The sequence below is a fragment of the Eptatretus burgeri genome, chromosome 3, assembly GCF_056783735.1.
Source record: "Eptatretus burgeri isolate ZD-2024b chromosome 3, Ebu_testis_v1, whole genome shotgun sequence".
NCBI classification, from domain to species: domain Eukaryota; kingdom Metazoa; phylum Chordata; class Myxini; order Myxiniformes; family Myxinidae; genus Eptatretus; species Eptatretus burgeri.
In genome coordinates, this window is record NC_140963.1 from 139,315,150 (window position 1) to 139,337,226 (window position 22,077).

The following is a 22,077-nucleotide window of genomic DNA, read 5'->3' on the forward strand; positions in this document are numbered from 1 at the left end:
TCCACTCCATGCCAGCCCCCCTCCGCTTCCACAACATCCAGCCTTCCTCTCTCTACTCATCCAAGCCCCATTCCACCTCCTTCCCTCTTTCCCACTCCATTTCCAACAGCCCCTCCTCCCCCATCCCTAACTCTATGGATCTCCATCATCCAAGGTCTTCGCTCCAATTTGACAAATCTCTCAATCCAAGCTTCCACTGATAAACCTGACACCTGCCTCACAGAATCCTTCCTCCAACAGTGTGTCCCAGATTCCTTAATGTCTCTCCCTGGGGATTGTGTTTTCTGGATCGACAGGTGTGAACTTTGTTCCAGTGGCAGAGTGGCACTTTAAGTCAAGTACAACATTTCCCATTGCCTGTGTACTGCACTTGCACCTCCTTACCCCCAACAGTACATTTGGCTTCACTTTCCCCTCCGCAACCACCTCCTGTTTGTCTGCGTGCTGTAACTTCCTCTGAACAGGGATGACCCAATTTACGTCTCGCCCTCTGCCAACATGGACCATCTCATAACTACCCATCCCAACTCTCTCTTCCTCATATGCATCGACTTAAACTATCACCATGCCAATTGACTGAGTGTTGGTTGGTACCTCTTCAACCACCCACGGCATTGCTGAAACTCGTTTCTGTGACTCCATCGGCCTCACCCAATCAGTGAACTCTCCAACCTGGATTTCTCACAATGGCACCTCCTCCCTTCCGGACTTGGTTATGGTGAATATTCTTACTAATGTCTTCTGCTCCAATAGGTTCATCTGATCAATAGGTGCTTGTGAGAATAAACATCTCTCTGGATGTTGTCAGAGAGCTGCTTCAGCGACGTAGCGTGGCAGTTCACTCAAGCTGCACACTCATGTCAAGACTGGTACTTCATCTCCACCTCTCCTGATTGTAATACTGCCTGGTAATCCTTCCCTTATATACAGATGATACCATCTTGTCTGCAGTTATCATAACTACCTCTCACCTTTGTAACACAGAATTAAGCGGTGAGGCGGTTGCCGACAAGCAACTTGCCTTCTCTTCCCAGAAGGAAAGTCCAACCGAAGACAACCTCATATCATTCCACAAAACCCAGAACAGATGTGTGTCCACTCTCAGGAAAGCCAGAAAACAACATCTGGCCAACCTCCAAGGCTGCGTCTCAAACCTGTCTCCTTCAAGGACTTGGTGGTACCTTGTCAAGTCTGTCTTTGGTGTGTGTGTGCTCCTCCTCCATCCCTTCCCGTACTTCAAATGGCACCACAACAAACTTTGCTCGTGAGTAGGCCAAATGCTTCAATTCTGTGTTTCCTCCTTTTCTTGTGAATCCAACTTCTGACAACCTATACCTACCCTACCCTCTTCTACCCAACTGCTCCTGGATAATGTTTTTCTCACTTGAAGGTGGAGAGGTTTCCAGCAAACCTGGTGTCCGATTCTGTGGCAGGCCCAAACGGCATAGTGCATGGGTCCAAAACCTCCCTCTGCTGTTCTTGCTCATCCTTTTTCTGATCTTTCCACCCCATCATTATCTATGGGTCAGTTTCTGTCTGCCTGGAAGTTAGCAAACATCACTGCCACACACAAACACGGTGCAAACTCTAATCCTCTTAACTACAAGCATATTAACCTGCTTCCAACACGGGACTTTCAAAATGACGTACAAATGCCAACGGTGCCTCTCGCTCATGCGCTGTGTGTTGAAAAAAAAAATTGAAAAGAAATTCTCTTGTGGGCCCAGAACCAGACATTGTATTTATAACAGACATATAATAGCACTATGGGCAACACTGATGCGATTCCCCCATTCCCAGTTCACCGGCACTCATTTCACCGACCTCGGAAGCACGACAGGCTGAGTCAACCCCACCTGGTGTTAATTCAGTGGCTGACGGGGCTTCAACTCAGGACCCTAAGATCCCAAGTCAGCCACCCTAACCACTAAGCCAACACCAGGCTTAAGCATGGAATAAAATGACATTAAATCAGACCATTTCCACCGTTAATTTACACATCGTCACCTACAACTTCCAAATGAAAAAGAAATTCTACAAATTTCGGGAAATTAATTAATATAGTACAAAACTAGAATATCTTGGTTGGATAAGTTCTTGAGATAAGAATATCTCTTGTGCTGAAGCTGTGTGTTTAGCCCTGTTACTTTTGCATCGCAGACAGGTTTGGCCTCTTTGTATTCTACCACCTCCTTTTTGATGTTGCAACTTCTGCCCTCTTTGGGCTCTGTCTCTCCCAGGTATCCACAGGACACACACACACACACACACACACACACACACACACACACACACACACACACACACACACACACACACACACACACACACACACACACACACACACACACACACACACACACACACACACACACACACACACACACACTGTCTGCCAATAGCCCTCTTCTTGTTAAACGCCCAAAATCCAGGCTCACTACTCACCTCCACTCATTTGTCCTCTTTTTTTTTTTTCTCACTGTGGAACCAACCTCCCCAATCTGTTAAATACCATCTTCCCTCCAGGGCTTCAAGACAGCTGTTCACCGCAACCTCAGGTAATCCCACATCCAGAATCATGACCTCTTCTGCCCAAAATGACCCCATTCCCAAGCACTCCCTTTTTCAGGTTATTGTGATTAACCCCTTCCTGGTTAAACTTCCAAAAGTGTGGGCAATACTGTGCAACTCTACTCTTTTGTTCTCCTTTTCTCCTGCTTGTGGAACCACCTTCTGGTGATGGTTAAATCCACCTCTTCCCCTCCAGGGCTTCAAGCAAGCGGTGCACCACCACCTCAAGTCATCCCACAACCCCAGCTGTGATTTCTTTTTCTACCCTCATTAACCCCATCTCACCCAACCCTCTGACTTGCAGGTTACCATTACCATTTTCTCCCTCCCCCCCCCCCCTGTTAGTTCATTCCCTTGCTTGATGTGTCCAAACTGTTGGCAGACATTGCTTTCCCCCACTCCTCCATGAGCCTATATCCTGCATTAGAAAAAAAACGAGTAAAATATACTAATAAATGTCAGAGTGTGTGTCGGTATGTCTCCTCCATAACTCCAAAACCATGAAACCTGTCATCCTGAAACTTTGCATGCATATCAAGAAAACTCCAAGGAAGTGCAAGGGTGATAATTGGGTGTTTGGGTTGATTAAAACATCCCTTTTGAAGATCATAAACGGCCTTATTTAATTATATTCTTCATCCGGCACATCCTTGGCTCCCGCTCTCTCTCTGGAGTCTTGAGGCGTATCCCAAGTAACCTTGCTGGGGTCTGAAGTCGCCATCTTTTTTGGCCTGCTCAACCATGCCTCGACTTGGAACAAGCCGCAACGATTTCTTAACAATAAAATTTTTTTTTTCCACTTTCCTCACTCATATCGAATGCCTGTTCATCATATCTATGAATAGCTGGATACATCACTTTTCTAAGTCCTATAGATTTCAAATTAGGAGATCTACTCTACGTTTCCCACAATCCACTCTCATGGACTAATTAAAGTATATCATCGAAATATTCTTTTCGGTTTTGAGGATCAGATATCGTCCGGACCAAATAAGTGTCGAAATCTGTTATGAAACCTGCTAATTTAAAGAAATAACGCGTCTTATAACTCATCCGATATACCCATTTACTTTAAGCAAGCAAGGCTTGCTCCTTCTCCATGCACACATAAGAAAAAGTGAAATTTCCAAAGCATTAAACATATCTTTTTCTATTGTTTGGAGAAATATATTGAGTAAACAAAAAATTTAGCAATGTGCCCAAATTGACGAGCTTCATTGAGCTCGATGATTTTAAGGCATTTACTGCTCCGAGGGACTGCCGATGCATTGCGTCTGCCAGATGTGTGTCGATATTCTCAGAGGGTTTGCGAAGTGCTCTACGGGGGAATCAAAGCAAATCTGGTGGAAAACGGCCGTTTTAAAATAAAGTTAAAACGTTTGCGCAGACCTTCGAACTGATGTTCCACGTGGCGGGTGCACAGACGAGTCGGCAACATGGCTGATTTGTCTGCAATGTTTATTTCACGGGCGATTAAACTTTGCAATGTCTCCAGGTGTTGTTATCCGTTAAACAACAACTCTTTTGTGGATAAAGCCATTATTTGAAAGGATTCATTTCATTTATTGCGGTGTGTGGTGAAGACCAGCTTTAATGTTAAAGGGTTCCTATATGGTATGCAGCCACAGCCTGGCCCAACCGTTCCTTTTCAATCATTTAATTGGAGTGCTTGCTTTAGTGCTTAAGCCACTTGCCGAGTGCCCAACAGTCAACAGTGGTACAGTTCATGTCCCGATCAGGATGTGCAGTCGGCAAGTGCTATAAGGTGGAGGTACATGATTTACAAAGGTTGTATGTTTTTTTTTGTGAGTGTCAAAGGAAAATGTATTTAATAACACCCGATTTCCGAGCCATTTGCCGTATTCATGTGTTTTTTTCGAAATTACAGAACCAAATCTTTTTCCACCTGTCACATGACGATTGCCATCTGTTTCTAAATCTGATTGGACAGCTGTTTTTAAAGATCAATTTTCGTACCCATCTCTCTGGAACGTCTATAATGCGACGTTGTTTTTATAATTTGTTTCTTGAAATTCCCCCAAAACAAGGGTGAAAGCCACTCACGATTTTTGGGTTGTAAACAGTACGTTCTGAAGTTGGTAATCACACCGACTCCAACCTGCCGATTCCTGAAGAATTAGCGATATCGGACAAGCACCAATACAGTGTTGTTTTTTTAATAATAAGCATAACATTTTCCCTCTCTCTCTCCCCTCTCTATCCCCTCTCTCTCCCCTCTCTCACCCCTCTCTCCCCATTCAGGCATTGTTTGTTTGTTTGTCTCCAGACCTGTCTGGGCAGTGTTTGTGTATGGACGGGTTTTTCTTTTTTCTTTTAATGGATACCATGTCGAGGCTCGTGTAAGAGCTAACACACAGAAACATATAATACAACAAGCAAGAGACAAGATGGGTGGGCAAGGGAAGCACAAAATATTGGGGAACAAAGAAAATAAGAGATCTCTGGAAGGGAGAGGGATGGGGTGGGGTACACGAGGTAAACATGATGGTACTACAGGGACTTTCAGGAAGGAAATCAGTGTATTTGAATGAGGTGGGTTTGGGGTGGATTAACGGGGGTAGTAAAGAGCAATATTTTGGATGGGGGTAGACATGAGATGGTGGTGAACGGCTATTTTGAAAACCTGGAGAGAGGAGTGGGATTGAAAAGAGTGTGGGAGTTTGTTCCAGAGGCAGGAAAAGAAAGGAATGAAAGAGTGAAGGTGAGCACTGAGCAGTGCTTCTTGATTTTGGCTGTTTCACCAAAAGGGGTTTTTTTGGCAGACCTTGAGCACCTTGAGGAAATATCGGGGGGGGGACAGATCACAGACAGAGGGAGAGGGGAGGGCAAGGCCAGAGGAGATGGAAGAAGACAAAAAGACCACCGACCTGCCTCCAGTGAGAGAGTTGTTGTTCGTCTTTCAGCTGCTCCCGTTAGGGGTCGCCACAGCGGATCATCCGTTATGATCAGCATACTCATTTGGCATAGGTTTTTACGCCGGATGCCCTTCTTGACGCAACCCTGGTCGCCTCTTACGACACAGGGATTAGGATTGGGTTTCGCCATGATTCCGGGCTACCCTGCACCCTCTCATAGCATGGCCCAGCACAGAGCTCCCGTCCTCAAGCGATCCTCCAACCCAAGCCTCCGAGTAGCCAGATTACAGGCGCACGCCACTACGCCCTGTTGCTCCAGTGAGAGAGTGAGAGACCCAAAGACTCAGCTTCATCGCAGGAGATACCAATGATCCTAAATGCCTTGGTTTCAACAGTGTGAAGTCGAGCTCAGTGTGAGGCAGGATAACCACCCCGGGGGGGGGGGGGAGGGGGGAGCAGTACTCCATTAGACTGCGAATGAAAGCTTTCTCAGTGGTTAGAAGCTCAGGTGTGCCAAGGAAGGACTTTGCATGACATAGGATGCCCAGTCGGTGACTGGCTTTGGAGGCCAGCTTGGAGATGTCGCTTTCCCAGGAAAGATAGTCACAGGTAGTGAGACACAAAAGCTTGAATGAAAGGACTTGAAGGGGATTGTTGAGAAAGTAGGTGGGGGTGGGGGTGGGGGGATCCAGACGGTCCTTTTGGAGAGACATGATGAGGATGCGAGATTCGTCAGGATTGAAGGACATATTCCAAGTGTTTGACCAGCTTGTGATTTTATCCAGGTCTGCAGAAAGTGAAGAAGCTGCTGCCTGCCGTTCAGGGGGATGAGAGATGGTATGGCAGATGGTGGAGTCATCGGCAAAGAGATAGAGAGGATTTTCCAGAGAATCTGAAAGATTATTGATGAAAAGCAAAAAAAAAACAGGACCTAGAACACTGCCTTGAGGAACTCCTGCCTGGACAGGTAGAGGAGATGAGAGAATTCCATTAAGAGCCACACATTGACTGCGACAGGAGAAGAAGTCTGTGAGCCAAGAGTGGAGATTGCCTTGGATACCATAGGAAGAGAGTTTGGTGAGCAGTGTGGGATGCCAGACCATGTTGAAAGTTTGCGATATGTCTTGGGAGATGGCTCTGATCTCATGTTTGGCATTGAGGACCTCCATCCATTGTTGGGAGAAGAAGCAGCATGTCCAGGGTAGGGTGGCCTGGTCTAAATCCAAATTGATGTTTGGAAATCAAGCCATTGGAGAAGAGGAAGTATTTGATGTTGGAAGTGAGGATGGATTCCATGACCTTGCTGATAATTGGGAGCAGGATGATTGGTCTTTATTTGCAGGGTAATGCACATTTTTTTTTTGTATGTAATCAGTTTTTGCACATTTTTCTGCAGAGTGGTCATGTTTGCTGATTTCCCAGCAGAAGGCAGATGACCTTTAGTAAATGAGAGGGTGAATAAAACAGAGGGTGAGCAAAAGCAGCAGAGCAGGTTTTTAGGACACTTGGGCTGATGCTATCTCGACCGGTTACAGAATCTGAGTTGAGGTTTGACAGTAAACTCCCCACCTTGTCAGGAGAAAAGGACACAGAGTCCAGGAACATTTGGGTGTGACTGGGTAAGGTGGGTACAGAAAGTGATGGGTTTGGGACACAAGGTTTAGAAGCAAACAAAGTTTTGGTATTCAGAGAGTTCGTCTCCAGAAGTGTCTAGATTGTCTTTGTCTCCGGACAGCTTGGGTCCAGATCAGTCTGGGCAGTGATTTTCTCTGAACGCGTCCGGATGGGAGTTTTCTCCGGAAGTGTCTGGGCAGTGTTTGTTTGCAGGCTCTGTTTGTCTCTGGACATGTCTGGGCAGTATTTATCGTATGACCGGTACAAAATGGATTTCAGACATTACTTTGTTTCCATCTTCACTGGTATTCCATGCAGAAGCATTTTGATGAGACGGTATGAATCGTAATTAATGCTCCACCGCACGTCTGCCTTCCCTTCCTCTCACCTCACACTGCCTTCCCTTCCCCGCCCCTGCTCACTCTCCCTCCTCGCTCCCCCACCCTTCCTCACTCTTCCCCTTCTCTCTCCCCCACCCCGATCTAGTATTCCAATCTGCGAAGTGACAGGTGGTATTTGCTAGTAATTAAATAAAAGCAGCAATCATGTTTGTGAAAGTCAGGCCTCACCTGGTCGTTCTTTCTCCAGCCTGAGATTGAACCCAAAACCATTCTTCCCACGGACCAGGAAGCAGGAACGTGGACCGTAGGGTGGGTCGCCCATGACCTTTGCATCTTTAACCTCCACAGGACACCCACGTCGGTGGAGATGTGACGCAGTTTTATCGTCTACGACCAAGAGAGAAATTGCAGAACCAGAAAGTTCGATCTGCAAGAAGAACAAAGTACTTTGCTATCAAGACCAAAAATATCAATTTGTGAAAAAAAAACAACACCAAATAAAACGGAAGGTTTAACAAGAACATTTTCATCAAAAAGCGAAAGTGATAATCAGAAGGACCCTGACGGGTCACTACCAGTGAATGGACTACGTATCTGGATTCGGTTCTTCTGAACACCAACGGGAGGGACATCGCCAAAAACGACATATAGCACAATATCTCAAAAGGTTATGGATGGATTCCTCAGAAACTATGTGGACAGGTTGGGTGTGTGACGAGGACCAATTGGTTCAATTTTGGTGAAGATTCAAATCCAGATACGAGAATTTTTTTCAGTGATTGGGGAGATTGCAGAGATGGCGCCAAAAACTATGTTAACGAGATAAAATTTAAAAAGCATGATATCTCAAAAAGTTGTGGACGAGTTAAGACAAAAAAAGGAGGACGAGTTGGTTCAGTAACGAAGACAAGCAGATTTGATTTTGGTTAAGGTCCGGATTCAGATCCGACCCATCAGTGGGATACAAAATGTAAACTGTTCAGCCTTGCGGAGGTATGTGCTCTCTTGACAGCCCGTTCCATTTAGCCAAGCATCACCGAGTGATTTTTCATGTGTGTGTTTGTCTGCACAGAACTTTCGTGTTTTGATCAGGTTTCCCCTGGTGACTTCATCTTTGCTTTTGGCTTTTAAGGGTTCCTTCTGATGACTCCAATGCAGGACTGTACCTATTTGGTCTTGTGTACCTATAGATGTCCGATCAAAGCAGGATTGCATCAAAGGAGGACATCTTGGTACCCAGTCATCACTGCCAGCAATTATGAAGTGGCAGTTATAATTATGTCTCTTATTAATTATGTGATACACCTGCACATAAATAGCACACAAAACTACACAAACACCAGACAACACACCACACAAAACAAGTTCTGTCAAGGGTCTTCAATCTCTGATTGCTCTTTTTCTTCTTTAAACAAATTAGTCATACACATGCACATTATCTTATGCATTTTCATGTTCAAAGTACAAAAAAATAAAAAAAAAATAAAAAAACTTGATGGACTGATGGGTTTTAACACATTTATTATTTATATATATATATATATATATATATATATATATATATATATATATATATATATATATATATATATATATATATTGTTGCGGACCCGGGGTCGGGGCGAGAAGACCACGAGGGGGGAAAGGCGACCTCTGGTTCCCACCAGACTCTCGGGAATCGCAGGCCGTCGCACACGGATAACTCCGTGACGCGGCGGGTCACTAATCGACCGTGAACGCCAACAACTGAACCACGTGACTTCGGGGGCCTCCGTCTAATGTTAACCAGTTACCTAAAACGGTCATGTGACCTAATTACCGGGGGACACGCCGCCCTCGGTACGCCTTGTCCAAACCGGGACACCTTCCCGGATCAGATGCAGCCGAGCGTAACTGCCAAGGGACGTACCGGCTAGAAGAATGGATCGTTGGGAGATAACATCCCGGCTAGGCTAGAATATGAACCATGCTGGACCAATGAAGGAAAAGACAAAAATGAGCTGGGAACATTTCTACACAAGCATTTATTAACAATCAGGCAAGGAAAGGTATGTACCTACAGATGTCCAATCAAATGAAAGGTATGTACCTGGTATGTAATCAAATGAAAGGTATGTACCTGGTATGTAATCAAATGAAAGGTATGTACCTATAGATTGCAGACCCTTGACAGAAAACAGAGATTACAGGCACAGTAAATGGGTTTATTGTTATGTACAGAAGGGATAGCTAGAAATTTGTGGGGTGCGACAAAAAGCAAGCAACTTACTAAAGCAGACACAGGGCAGACTTATCCCGTTATATCTTCTACATTCTTAACTAAGCGAGGACAGGCGCCATCACACACACACACACACACACACACACACACACACACACACACACACACACACACACACACACACACACACACACACACACACACACACACACACACACACACACACGCGCGATGAAGATGAGATAATCAGAAGGAAGAAGAGGAGATGAGGACTAACGGCCTCGCAATACCTTGCACGTTCAGCCGACCACGCTACCCAATACACTTTGGGGGACGCTCCGCTGAGCGATCCCACCTTGAGAGTCGGAGCGTTATCTCCTGCCAATTACTGTGTTGAGACTCATGGGAGCGTGTGCTCTGCACTGGTCCAGAGTGGACGGAGCAGGCAGACAAGGAAGGCGGCCAAGTGAGCGGACACCAGCAGGTGAGACAGGCGGAGTCAGCAGGCGAGGAAGGCGGGTGGAGTGGTAGATGGAGTCAGCAGGCGAGTAAAGCGGACAAGCGGGTGGACGCCAGCAGGTGAGACAGGCGGAGTCAGCAGGTGAGAAGGTGGGTGGAGTGGGTGGAGCCAGCATGTGGAGGCAGCAGATGAATGCAGAGATTGAGAGAGAGGGCGGATGCGATCCATCTTTTATAAGCCCCTTGGTGTAGGGTGGTGTGATGACCCGAAGCGACGTGTCATCACCCGAATCGTGCACTCCTATTGGGCCCCGGCCATGCTCTGCCGGGCTCCTATGGCCGGAAGTGGTCCCATTCGCACATCCGGCGTGACATGGCCAAGCTTCAGAATTGCCTTGCACCAAACACCGCAACATGAATCTCCTTGCACCGAACTCCCGGGCCATGTTCCGGCGACTGGATGAGGGTCGCATCGGTCCCACATGCCCGTTTGGGCACCCCCGGCGACTGGTGTGCAGGAAAGAAGACAACAGAGTTTGGAACAGGGAATCCATGTGAGAGGACAAGGAGAGGGAGGCTTGTGAGGGCAAGAGTGAGTGAGCCCCATGCAAGAGAGCGAGTACACGAGGGAGTCACGAGTGTGCACGTGAGTGAAGACTGGAGAGTCCACCAAAAGAAACTGGTGTGCAAGGACGACGGGGACCTCACTTGGAAGATAAGCCTCATGTGAGTTCAACCCAAGTTGGATCACCCTGTGTTTTGGAGGACCTGGAGGTAAAAGGACAAAAGGGGACCATGTGGCCAAGTCGAAGGCCTACTCATCGCTGGCCCTGCTTGTGGCCATTTCACTTCTTCTGGACATCATCAATTCTTGCATCCACACCAGTGCACCAGAGAGAAAAGGGAAGTCCCACCTGCATTGTTGTTTGTTCTGCAAGTGTCATAGTGGCACCTAGTGGGTTATGTTATATTTATCCATTGTGTATAAGTTTGCGTATCCCTTTCTACTTTTGGTGTATTTTTGACTCGTTTGATTTGTTCTGTCTTGTCGACCCTCTTCCCTGTGCTTTTCATGGTAAAAAAAATATATCCTTTAAACGGTAAGAGCGTGTTTCAGCTATCTGCTTTCCATGTTTTTTTTTTTTTGGATCATTTGGGTGATCTTGGGGAATGGTAAAAGTGAAGTAGTATTGAACGCAGTGCCTTGCAAGATCGCTTGGACCATCTCTTTGGCCACAAGGTCCCAGCTCTGAGTAATTCTGTGCTTATGGATACTTGGATGCGACAATATATTGTTAAAGTTTTGGAAATGCGCCCCAGTGGAGAGCATTCACATACATGAAGAATTCCCCAGAATGAGTTATTTCATTAGTGGGAGGTAGACCTTTGCCTTTTTGTCCAGGGGATTGAGGGGAGAAATGTGTTGTCAGGTTAGTCTGTATATTCCCGGTGTAACGACTCCCCATTTTCCGCTTCCAATATCCTCAATACAGGAACAGTTTGGGGGCTAGCACTGTGAGCTTTTGCTGATCATAAGCACGGAGGTGGATGTTGAGCAGAGCTGGAGACGCGAGGACTGAAACATATTGGCATGAAGTCATGAACATCATCTTTCTGCTTCTCACTCGACCACTGCTGATTCAGATCAGCGGCATTGATGAAAACTTTCCAACCGACCCCTTGTGTCCATTGGTGATGAGCATTTTGGACTCTTGATTTAGGTGTGTTTTAGATTATTATGTGTGTCTAATCCACCAACAATCCATCCCTTTTTTAAACCACCTTATCTATTGATGCAAATGGCAGCCTGCATGCATGCTCTCACAAGCAGCACCATATGCACCCCTCTGATTGGCTCATCCCAAAACAAACTCAAACCAATGACACTATGGGGAAGCTGTGTTAAATTTAAAACTACACCGTCTGTCTCTGACAGCTCCCCCAGACACGTTCCTTCTTCCTCCTTGCGATCCCTTCTGATTGCGCCCATGCAGACCGGCACGACACGTGCATGCACTCATGCCGGCCTGTATGGAGCACACAGCCCTGATGTCCCATACAGCCATAGCGGTGGCTCAATGTGCGCAAAAGCGCATGCCTCACCAACGGGTGGTTCGATTTTCACCACACACGTCTGTGCTGCAGACACGAGTGTGGACGGCAGCTCCTTCTTGCCTGCACCCTCACCTTCTCCCATGCCAGTGCCAGGCAGGATGCACTGGGGAGCTTCGACCACGCAGCACATCCGCTCACCGCATGCCAAAGCACAAGGCTTGCGAAACAGGCACACCATCTCCACTACCCGGACCCGTAGCATCAGCCTGGTGCGAGTTCGGCCAGCGCACCTGCAGGACTTGCACCCCACACACATAAAACACCACCCCTGTGGAGAGTTTCCTTAAACACCCCGCGCACCCCATTCGCACCATTAGGGTATGTGTCCACGCACCTTTTCTCAGCGGCAAATGCTGGCTCCACTTCATGATCAGGAAACACCACTGGCTCCCATTGCACGGATGTGAATTCCTGTAGGGTCACGTGCACCCTGCACAAATTTTTCACTATGTGCTCCAATTTCCAGCTTCAAAGCCTGGCTTATCACTCCCTTTAACTTACAAGCCCAGGCTATCACTTCCTTTATGGTTTGACTCCCACTATTTGTTTTAAATCAATATATATATATGTATATATATATATATATATATATATATATATATATATATATATATATATATATATATATATATATATATATATATATATATATATATATATATATATATATATATATATATATATATGTATATTATATATCGCAATCTGGGTTCATGCCTGGTGATGGCTCAATGGTAAGGGTGGTGGGCTTGGGATCCTCTGATCCTGAGTTCAAATCCCACTCGGCTGTTGAATTAATACCAGGTGGGGTTGACTCTGCCTGTCATCCTTCTGAGGTCGGCAAAATGAGTGCCAGCTTGCTGGTATCCTGTGTCGGAGTGGCGACCCATCCAGGATTGTGTCCAATAGCCAAGGAATCTGCTTTGGCAGCACCAACGCTCTGCACAAAGTGTGGTCCCAATGGAACGAAGGAATCTGGGTTTGTCTTCAGGATCACCTGTAATGGCACTGTTCCTGGTGCTCCCTCTGCTTTACCGCTGGCATCACCGGTCGCCATCACTTACTGCATACCCTGCACGCATGCCACATTATTTTTCTTCATGGCCCACTCCTCATGTCCCAATGCACTGCCAGTGTTTGCCAGCCCAGCCTTTATTTTTGCCAGCATCCCAGCCTGATCAGCCTGTGGTCTGTCCAGCCTTTCCAGAATGCCTGCCATATTAGCCTGATGCCTGCCCATCATGGTCATCATCTTGTTTAACATCCCCTTGACCCTTCAGTTTTCTTCTGGGGTAAAAATGGTTGCCAACCTGCTGTCCTGCAGCATTACATCCCAGGGCACTGAGTTTCCTGGCAGATCAGGTTGGGGGCCATTGACTGCTGCGGGCACAGATTTTTTCATTTCCTCAATCAAACCCACCTGAACCTGCTCGCCTTGGTCCGACAAAGCTGTTTAGTTATTTTACTAAAATTTGCACCCTCATCACTTTTTGTTACACCCACTGTTACAATTTTGAATTTGCACAATCCTGACTCCTGATGTTCCGGAGTCAGAAGGTTTGAAAGATCCCACTCCTGACACCAAATATTATGGGCTTGGCAAACGTGGTATTTACTCGGGTCCGCTGCCACGATGACCATGGATAACTCCGTAGCCCGACGGGTTGCTAAGCAACCGTGGATGCTGATTGGGATAATTAGATCCATGATGTCATTGATTCCTCCATAATCAATATGAAAATATTTCAAACTGAAATGTTGTTCACAATAAAATTAATGCTTGAAGTTTGGAAGATCCATATTCAAAATTAAAAGCACGACCAATGAGGAGTTCGCAGGTTAGTTGGCATGACTCAGACGTTCCAACTGAGTGATCTTCATCCAATATTTTGTAGGTCGCATGTGCCTGGTGTTAAAAATGCTCCCAAAAGGTGGAGGGGACATCACGTGACTGCAATTAAGGAGTTGGTGAGACGACGTCGTTTTCAAAGATGAAACTATGGTAACTAACACCTCCTGAGACATTGCCCAACACTGGCCATGTACGATGCCTGTCGTCCTTGAAGACTACTCCTTCGTCATAATGTCAGACCTGAGCCTCAGCTCTGGGGAAGCTATACCGATTGGTGGTGCCGTCAATTTTTTTTTTTTTAAGTTGTTGCACATGTATAAATAGCCTCTGAAGAGTCAAGCAGAATCGGACGAGGAGGCATTGGATGTCTTGCAAGTGGAAAAGGAGAAATTGCATGTGGAGTTGAAAAGAGCCAGGTAGATGGTGGACATTGCTCATGAAAGGGAATGACGCAACAATGAAGCCATAATCACACTGCACGCAGGAGTCACAATAGTCGAAGTGAACCAGGTGGACATTTTGATTATGGAAAGAAAGTTGGAGACTTGGAGATAAATAAATAAATAAATTGTTCATCGTTTTCAGCTTGAACTACTTGGCCACCAATGACTTATCTCGACATCATTAGAGGAACAGATTAATCTCACATTAAAACTTTATATCAGATCAAATTAGTGGAAAATATTGGTCAAAGTTCTTATATAAACAGGAAGGTAATGTCATGGTATAAGAGACCAATTGGGAGCTATAAATCACATGAACCGCACCGGCACACACCAACCGATGAGTTGTGTGCTATGAGATTTCAAACCGCGACGTAATAATTATCATCATCGGGTCATCAATGGACCTCACCTTCCGCATGACATCCTCGTGTGCAAGACCTTCGATCGAGTCACCGTCGAGATGCACTATGCGATCTCCTTCACGTATGCCTGCTTGCTGAGCAGCACCACCGTCAGCAACTTCCGTCACAAAGAAGCCCCGAACACCTGCGACGACAACAACTCAGGTGTATTGTATTATTGAAAAACTGAAATTGTTAACATGAGTTCAATGGTGGCAGAAATCCCAATATTAGTTGTGGAAGTCCCTTTGCAGTTCATACAAAGCCAGCACCAAGCTCTTCTGAACGATGATGGAACAATGTCATGTGCAAGCCAATCAACAAGATCTATAGCAGCTGCAATGGTGGACAGCAAGAGGGTGGTGGGGGAAGGGACATCAATACTGCCCCAAACCCTTTCCTCTCAATCTCGGCCACATTTACTTTCAACAGACTTGAGAACGAAGCCATAGCTGTTCCAAACTTTCTTCAGGTAGCAAAGGCGAGGTCTGAGAGCATCTTGATCACCAGCTTGACTCGGAGTCATTGGGGAAGCATAACTAGGCAATGGTGGAATCACCTTCTCCAGCCCCACAGAGCCTTCAATCCTCTCATTCAGCCGTGCTGGGTATGAATCCGCATCCTGTACAGTCAACGTAACCTTTCGGCCACTGGACATGATTCGGGCCACAACCTGATCGTGCAGACAAACGCACAAGCATCACTTTTAAACGCCTGGTCATGACAAAGTCCTTTTTGAAATGGGTGGAACAAGATGAAGCGAGAATAAAATTGTTCTGAATAACGATTCATGTTTTGTCAAGAATTGCTTTTCATTTTTAAAGTTTAAAATCCTGGACCGGACGAAGTCAGTCACGTCGGACTCGGTCATCTCCACTCAGTCAGTGAGATGCAATAAAGACACGTTCATATTCCGGAAGGAAACAAGAGTGTGCATGAGGAGTTATACATGGAACGAACGTAGGAGCCCCCCCCTTCTCCAGGGGGGCTCCTGCGGCGTTTCTAAAGCCCAAATGGTGGGGTCATCAAGCCAAAGGTAGAGGTGAGAGTCCGGCTACGATTCCCGTTTCGCCAAAATTGGGGATCATCAACACAATGGTACTCACACACAATGACCCGGACGTCTTCCACCAAAACATGATGACTATCCTTGTTCACGTGAAACCGACAAAGTTCAACAAACAGTACAAACCTCCTCGTGGCTCTGTAGCTCCACAGAGACGCCATCCACAGCGATCAGGTGGTCTCCATCTCGAAGGCCGGCACGTTCGCCCGCTCCTCCTGGTTCCACGGTACGCACAAGATGTCCCCGTTCAGACCTCTCCATCTGTACGCAAAAACCAAGACCCTCCGAAGGAGTCGCTGACACACGGCAGACTCGGTGTGTGCTCATTCTGTGGACGTGATGGGCGGTTGTTGGAGATTGGTCTATGGAAGAGGGAGAGGACACACAATGGAATCATTGGAAAGAAAGGAACACGTTTTGGGTAATTGCAAGGTGGGAGATAATGTGCTCCTCGAGAACATACAAATGACCAGCCTATGGTATTTACGTAAACACTTGTACATTTGAACAAGGAAGACCACAACAAATAATTGACTTTAATGGCTGTATCACAAATTCCATCTCAACACTTGAAATATGAACTCTCATGAATCCCAGATTTGGTTCAAAATGTAAAAAAAAGACCATGATGGATTCTTACCTTATAGCCCCTCTCTTCCCCTCCCCCTTTCTACCCCTCTTACCATACACCGATGGTCCTTTTATGTTCCAGAGCCGTAATACTCATGGTTGTGGAGGATATCAGATGTGCACGTGCACAGTGCTCCATGTTTCAGACTTGGTCATCATCATTATCACTCAGCACCTTACGATCTCTCGAAGCAAAGGGTCCATCTTCATATGCTACGGGACGTAACCTTCAGGTTTCTTTGGATCACTTACAGCCGATGAGTTTGGAGGTCATGACCCAACGTCATGACTGCTGCCTCCTTCTACAGAAACATCTTTGGAGGCATCACATGCACCCCTCTTAGCAACTCATCTCTTTTGGGATATTCTTCCTTATTTTTTTTGTATATAGAGTCAAGGCTCATGGAAGAGTGAGTACACTGAACAGATCAGGACATAACAGGACAAAAGGAACAACAGAAAGAGGGGGTGGGGGTACAACATCGGCAGAGTTGAAGGGGGGACTTGGACAAACAATAAATATGGGGGAAGAATGGGGGGCAGGAAATGATGCATGGAGTGGACAAGATGGATACAGAAGGAAAATTCCAGGGGGGAAAAACTGGAAACCTGGAAGAAGGAGGGAGGGTGGTTAACGGGGGTGGAAAAGATCATGGTTGTGGATTGGGGATGATCTGAGATGGTGGTGAACAGTAGTTTTGAAGATCTGAAGGGAAAATTGAGATTGAGGAGAAGGTGGAGGTTGGTTGCACAGGTGTGGAAAAACGAGGAATGAATGAGTGGAGGTGAGCAGTGATCCTGGATTTCATCTTCTTACTCTAATGGAGTGAACATGAATGTCACCGAAACTCAAAGATTGACGAGTGGCAGAAATAGCGCCACCTTTGGTAGTCGCCGGTATTACAAGTCACCTTCCTTTATCTTGTATGTATGACATGTGATATGGAGCATGACATCATGTGATCAATAAAATTTCTTCAAAAAAAAATGACAGAAATTATAAAGTGCTTTTCCGAGACTGTGCCGCAGCACAATGCCCTCCAAAGGTGGACCAAGAAGGGTACTCAGTTCTCACCTGGAGGTGAGATCACTCTTGTCCACAGAATTGCTGTAAATAGCAGTTTGGAAGGTACACAAGGAAATTTGCCATCAGGAGACCAAGAAAGGCTGATCACATCTGCGCCACATCGGCACCCACCCAACCCCCCCGCCCCCCCCACAACCACAACACCAGCTGCACTCAAACCATGAACCCAATCCAAATCCCAAGCACAAAAACCTGTCTCCAGATGTGTTGTACAGATGTTTGCACACAGATGTGCGAGCACATCCAGATTATTTTCCGTATCAGAATGACAATTCCAGAAATCACTAAATTATTGAACGATTCAAGTAGTTTTAACAATGATATATGTCATTGATATATGGTTCATGGAGGGGCTATGTTGGTATCTCACACACAAGCCAAAGACATTCGGAGAAACCAGGGTACTTCAACACAAAGTACAAGGACACGAGCAGACGATGCACAAATAAATACTATTATGCGGGATTTCAACCTGAATTCCCTGCAGTACCTGGAGCAAGGAGTCAGATAACCCTCCCCCCCCCAACCCCACCAAATCTCTCAAAAATAGTAGGCCATTGTGTGCCGTTACTCCGGCCAAAGTCAAAAGTGCTGCCCTGAGCTCTCGCTTCCTGCGACGGAGTGGTGACCTCTGTGGTCTTGGGTAGTTTCTACAACCTCCATTCACAGAACAGCTCAACATTTTGTTCGGACTGGTTTGTAGGTAGGTTGTGCTGAGTGTCCATTAATCTCCCAATCATGATCACCGCCAACCTACATGGTCCTTGGTCCACTTGGATGGTCCTGGATCCACCTGGATGGTCCTGGATTGTCCTGGATCCACCTGGATTGTCCTCGATCCACCTGGATGGGCCTGGATGGTCTTGGATCCACCTGTATGGTCCTGGATCCACCTGGATGGTCCGATATAGCCTTTGGACGTGCAAACATGTGATGACGTGCTCCACTTCCCACCCACAACCTCCAGGACCAAAACCCACATGCTACCTTTGATACGACATGTTTGGAGGGGGGAAAAAACAACTTACCAATGATCGACTCACTCAAGTTTGTTCGAACAATCCTCCAACTTGCATTTCGAAGGGGTCAAGAAAAGGTCAAAATGTACAATTTCCCGACATCAGTCGAATACCTGCAAGCACGAGATTTCGATGACCATTATCGATATCCACCCTTATGGACCATTTTCAACATGCGACCAGGACTTACCCCACCTGTCCCTCCAACCATATTTGAAGCAGGTAATGTTGGGGTGAAAATGTCAAAGTGACAACATGCGTCGCAATGTTGGTATTAAGCCACATCATCCAAATCGATATGTGGATTCCCAGGTGCAGGTTGAAAGGAGTAAACGAGACCCGTCCTGCACAAGCGCTGCTCGAAGTGACGTCACAGAGCAGTCTTTATGTCGACACACTTGATGCACTCATTGCATGACTTGGTCGATACCAGGAGTGCGATTACCTTTCGTTTGGTGTGAACGAGAGATGAGTGTGATGTGTGAACCAGCGACATACCTGCGATAACTGTCCTGATGGGAAGAGTGAACCCCACCCTTAGTCACAAACAAACACCCTGGGCAAAGTTCATGAAAAGTTTACACCTGAGTTAGTTATATCACCTATGACTGCTCGTCTTCTTCTTCATCATCATCATCATCATCATCATCATCATCATCATCATTTCCTCACCCTGACTCCTCTTTCTCTTCCTCCTTTTCCTCTTCTCTCGATGGTGCACGTGAACGGATCACGTGTCCCCTCCCTGCCTGGTCTTTTTATGGTAATTTACTATTTTTCTCCAAGAGGTTTCATTTTCCTTTCCAAAGTGATTTTAACTAACTAAACTCAATGCTTGACATCAGTAACTTGCTCGTCGACAGGGTCGAACAAGCCAGATGTGATGATGGAATAAGGTCACACAGGTGACAGGATTGATGCACAAGAAAAAGAGCACATTGCAGACCCTCGCCAGGACTTCTTTTGAGTGGTGTATTTTATGGGTTTTAGGGCAAATCCAATATGGCTGCCAAACCATGTGACCAATGACATCATATATGTGAACCTTTTGTTCCTCATGGACAGGCTGTCATATGTGTAAAGTTTCGCCTCGATCTGTTCAGCCACTTCAGAGAAGAATATTTTTGAAGGTCTTAGAAAATATAAAAAAATAAAAAATTTGGCTGCCGAATCACGTGACCGATGACGTCATGAAATCTTTTTTTTCTGTGGATCATTTTATCCCCAGATGACCTCAAAAGTTTTCATACCAGTCGCATGTGCCGTTCTAGATATGCAATTATGACGTCATAAGGAGGGCACTTATGACAAAAAAAAATCATACTCATTCCCCATGAAGAGTACTGGCGATGTGTGAAGTTTCAATTTTTTCCTTGATGCAGTTTCAAAGATGCAGAGGTCCAAATTTTTCCCGTTTTTCCAATATGGCTGCCACACCACGTGACAGGTGACAACAGTGACATCATAATTATCATTCAAACATTTTTCGTGAGTCGATGCAACAATGATGAAAATTTAGTCTCAATCCGACAGGTGGTTGAGGAGAAAACCCGAAATTTGTGTGTGGACAAACAGACAAACAAACAAACAAACAAACGGACCAAAATGCAATACCCTCTCCTTCAACGAGGAGAATGATTGAATGGAAACGAACAGGTGATTCCACCACAAACACACCAACCCGACAGGTGATTCCACCACAAACAACGCACCAACCCGACAGGTGACTCCACCCCAAACACACCAACCCGACAGGTGATTCCACCACAAACACACCAACCCGACAGGTGATTCCACCACAAACAACGCACCAACCCGACAGGTGACTCCACCCCAAACACACCAACCCGACAGGTGATTCCACCACAAACACACCAACCCGACAGGTGACTCCACCACAAACACACCAACCCGACAGGTGATTCCACCACAAGCACACCAACCCGACAGGTGATTCCACCACAAACAACGACCAACCCGACAGGTGATTCCACCACAAACAACGCACCAATCCGAGAGGTGATTCCACCCCAAACACACCAACCCGACAGGTGACTCCACCCCAAACACACCAACCCGACAGGTGATTCCACCACAAACGCACCTATCCGACAGGTGATTCAACCACAAACAACGCACCAATCCGACAGGTGATTCCACCCCAAACACACCAACCCGACAGGTGATTCCACCACAAACGCACCTATCCGACAGGTGATTCAACCACAAACAACGCACCAATCCGACAGGTGATTCCACCCCAAACACACCAACCCGACAGGTGATTCCACGCCGAACTCACCAACCCGACAGGTGATTCCACCCCGAACTCACCAACCCGACAGGTGATTCCACCCCGAACACACCAACCCGACAGGTGATTCCACCACAAACGCACCTATCCGACAGGTGATTCAACCACAAACACACCAACCCGACAGGTGATTCCACCACAAACGCACCAATCCGACAGGTGATTCAACCACAAATAACGCACCAACCCGACAGGTGACTCCACCCCAAACACACCAACCCGACAGGTGATTCCACCACAAACACACCAACCCGACAGGTGACTCCACCCCAAACACACCAACCCGACAGGTGATTCCACCACAAACGCACCTATCCGACAGGTGATTCAACCACAAACAACGCACCAATCCGACAGGTGATTCCACCCCAAACACACCAACCCGACAGGTGATTCCACCACAAACGCACCTATCCGACAGGTGATTCAACCACAAACAACGCACCAATCCGACAGGTGATTCCACCCCAAACACACCAACCCGACAGGTGATTCCACGCCGAACTCACCAACCCGACAGGTGATTCCACCCCGAACTCACCAACCCGACAGGTGATTCCACCACAAACGCACGTATCCGACAGGTGATTCAACCACAAACACACCAACCCGACAGGTGATTCCACCACAAACGCACCAATCCGACAGGTGATTCAACCACAAACAACGCACCAATCCGACAGGTGATTCCACCCCAAACACACCAATCCGACAGGTGACTCCACCCCAAACACACCAACCCGACAGGTGACTCCACCCCAAACACACCAACCCGACAGGTGATTCCACCACAAACGCACCTATCCGACAGGTGATTCAACCACAAACGCACCAATCCGACAGGTGATTCCACCCCAAACACACCAACCCGACAGGTGATTCCACCACAAACGCACCTATCCGACAGGTGATTCAACCACAAACAACGCACCAATCCGACAGGTGATTCCACCCCAAACACACCAACCCGACAGGTGATTCCACCCCGAACTCACCAACCCGACAGGTGATTCCACCCCGAACTCACCAACCCGACAGGTGATTCCACCCCGAACACACCAACCC

General features: G+C 46.7%; 1 protein-coding gene across 15 annotated transcripts in view; it reads right to left on the bottom strand.

Annotated features, from left to right (window-relative positions):
* LOC147031123 (Na(+)/H(+) exchange regulatory cofactor NHE-RF3-like) overlaps positions 1 to 22,077 on the bottom strand; it is a 36,344-nt gene that overhangs the window by 12,331 nt on the left and 1,936 nt on the right. For 6 of the 15 annotated variants that reach the window (XM_085875878.1, XM_085875890.1, XM_085875880.1 and 3 more), the window contains exons 2-5: positions 16,089 to 16,324; positions 15,320 to 15,569; positions 14,905 to 15,041; positions 7,631 to 7,829 (exon numbers count right to left, since the gene is read on the bottom strand). In XM_085875878.1, coding sequence (XP_085732004.1) covers positions 7,631 to 7,829; positions 14,905 to 15,041; positions 15,320 to 15,569; positions 16,089 to 16,289 — 787 coding nt within the window. In that variant the 5' untranslated portion in view covers positions 16,290 to 16,324. Of the gene's footprint in view, positions 1 to 7,630; positions 7,830 to 14,904; positions 15,042 to 15,319; positions 15,570 to 16,088; positions 16,325 to 17,667; positions 17,692 to 18,432; positions 18,670 to 18,707; positions 19,172 to 20,022; positions 20,133 to 21,000; positions 21,128 to 22,077 lie in introns of those variants that run through there. The other 9 variants (XM_085875883.1, XM_085875877.1, XM_085875881.1 and 6 more) reach the window with 9 other exon arrangements.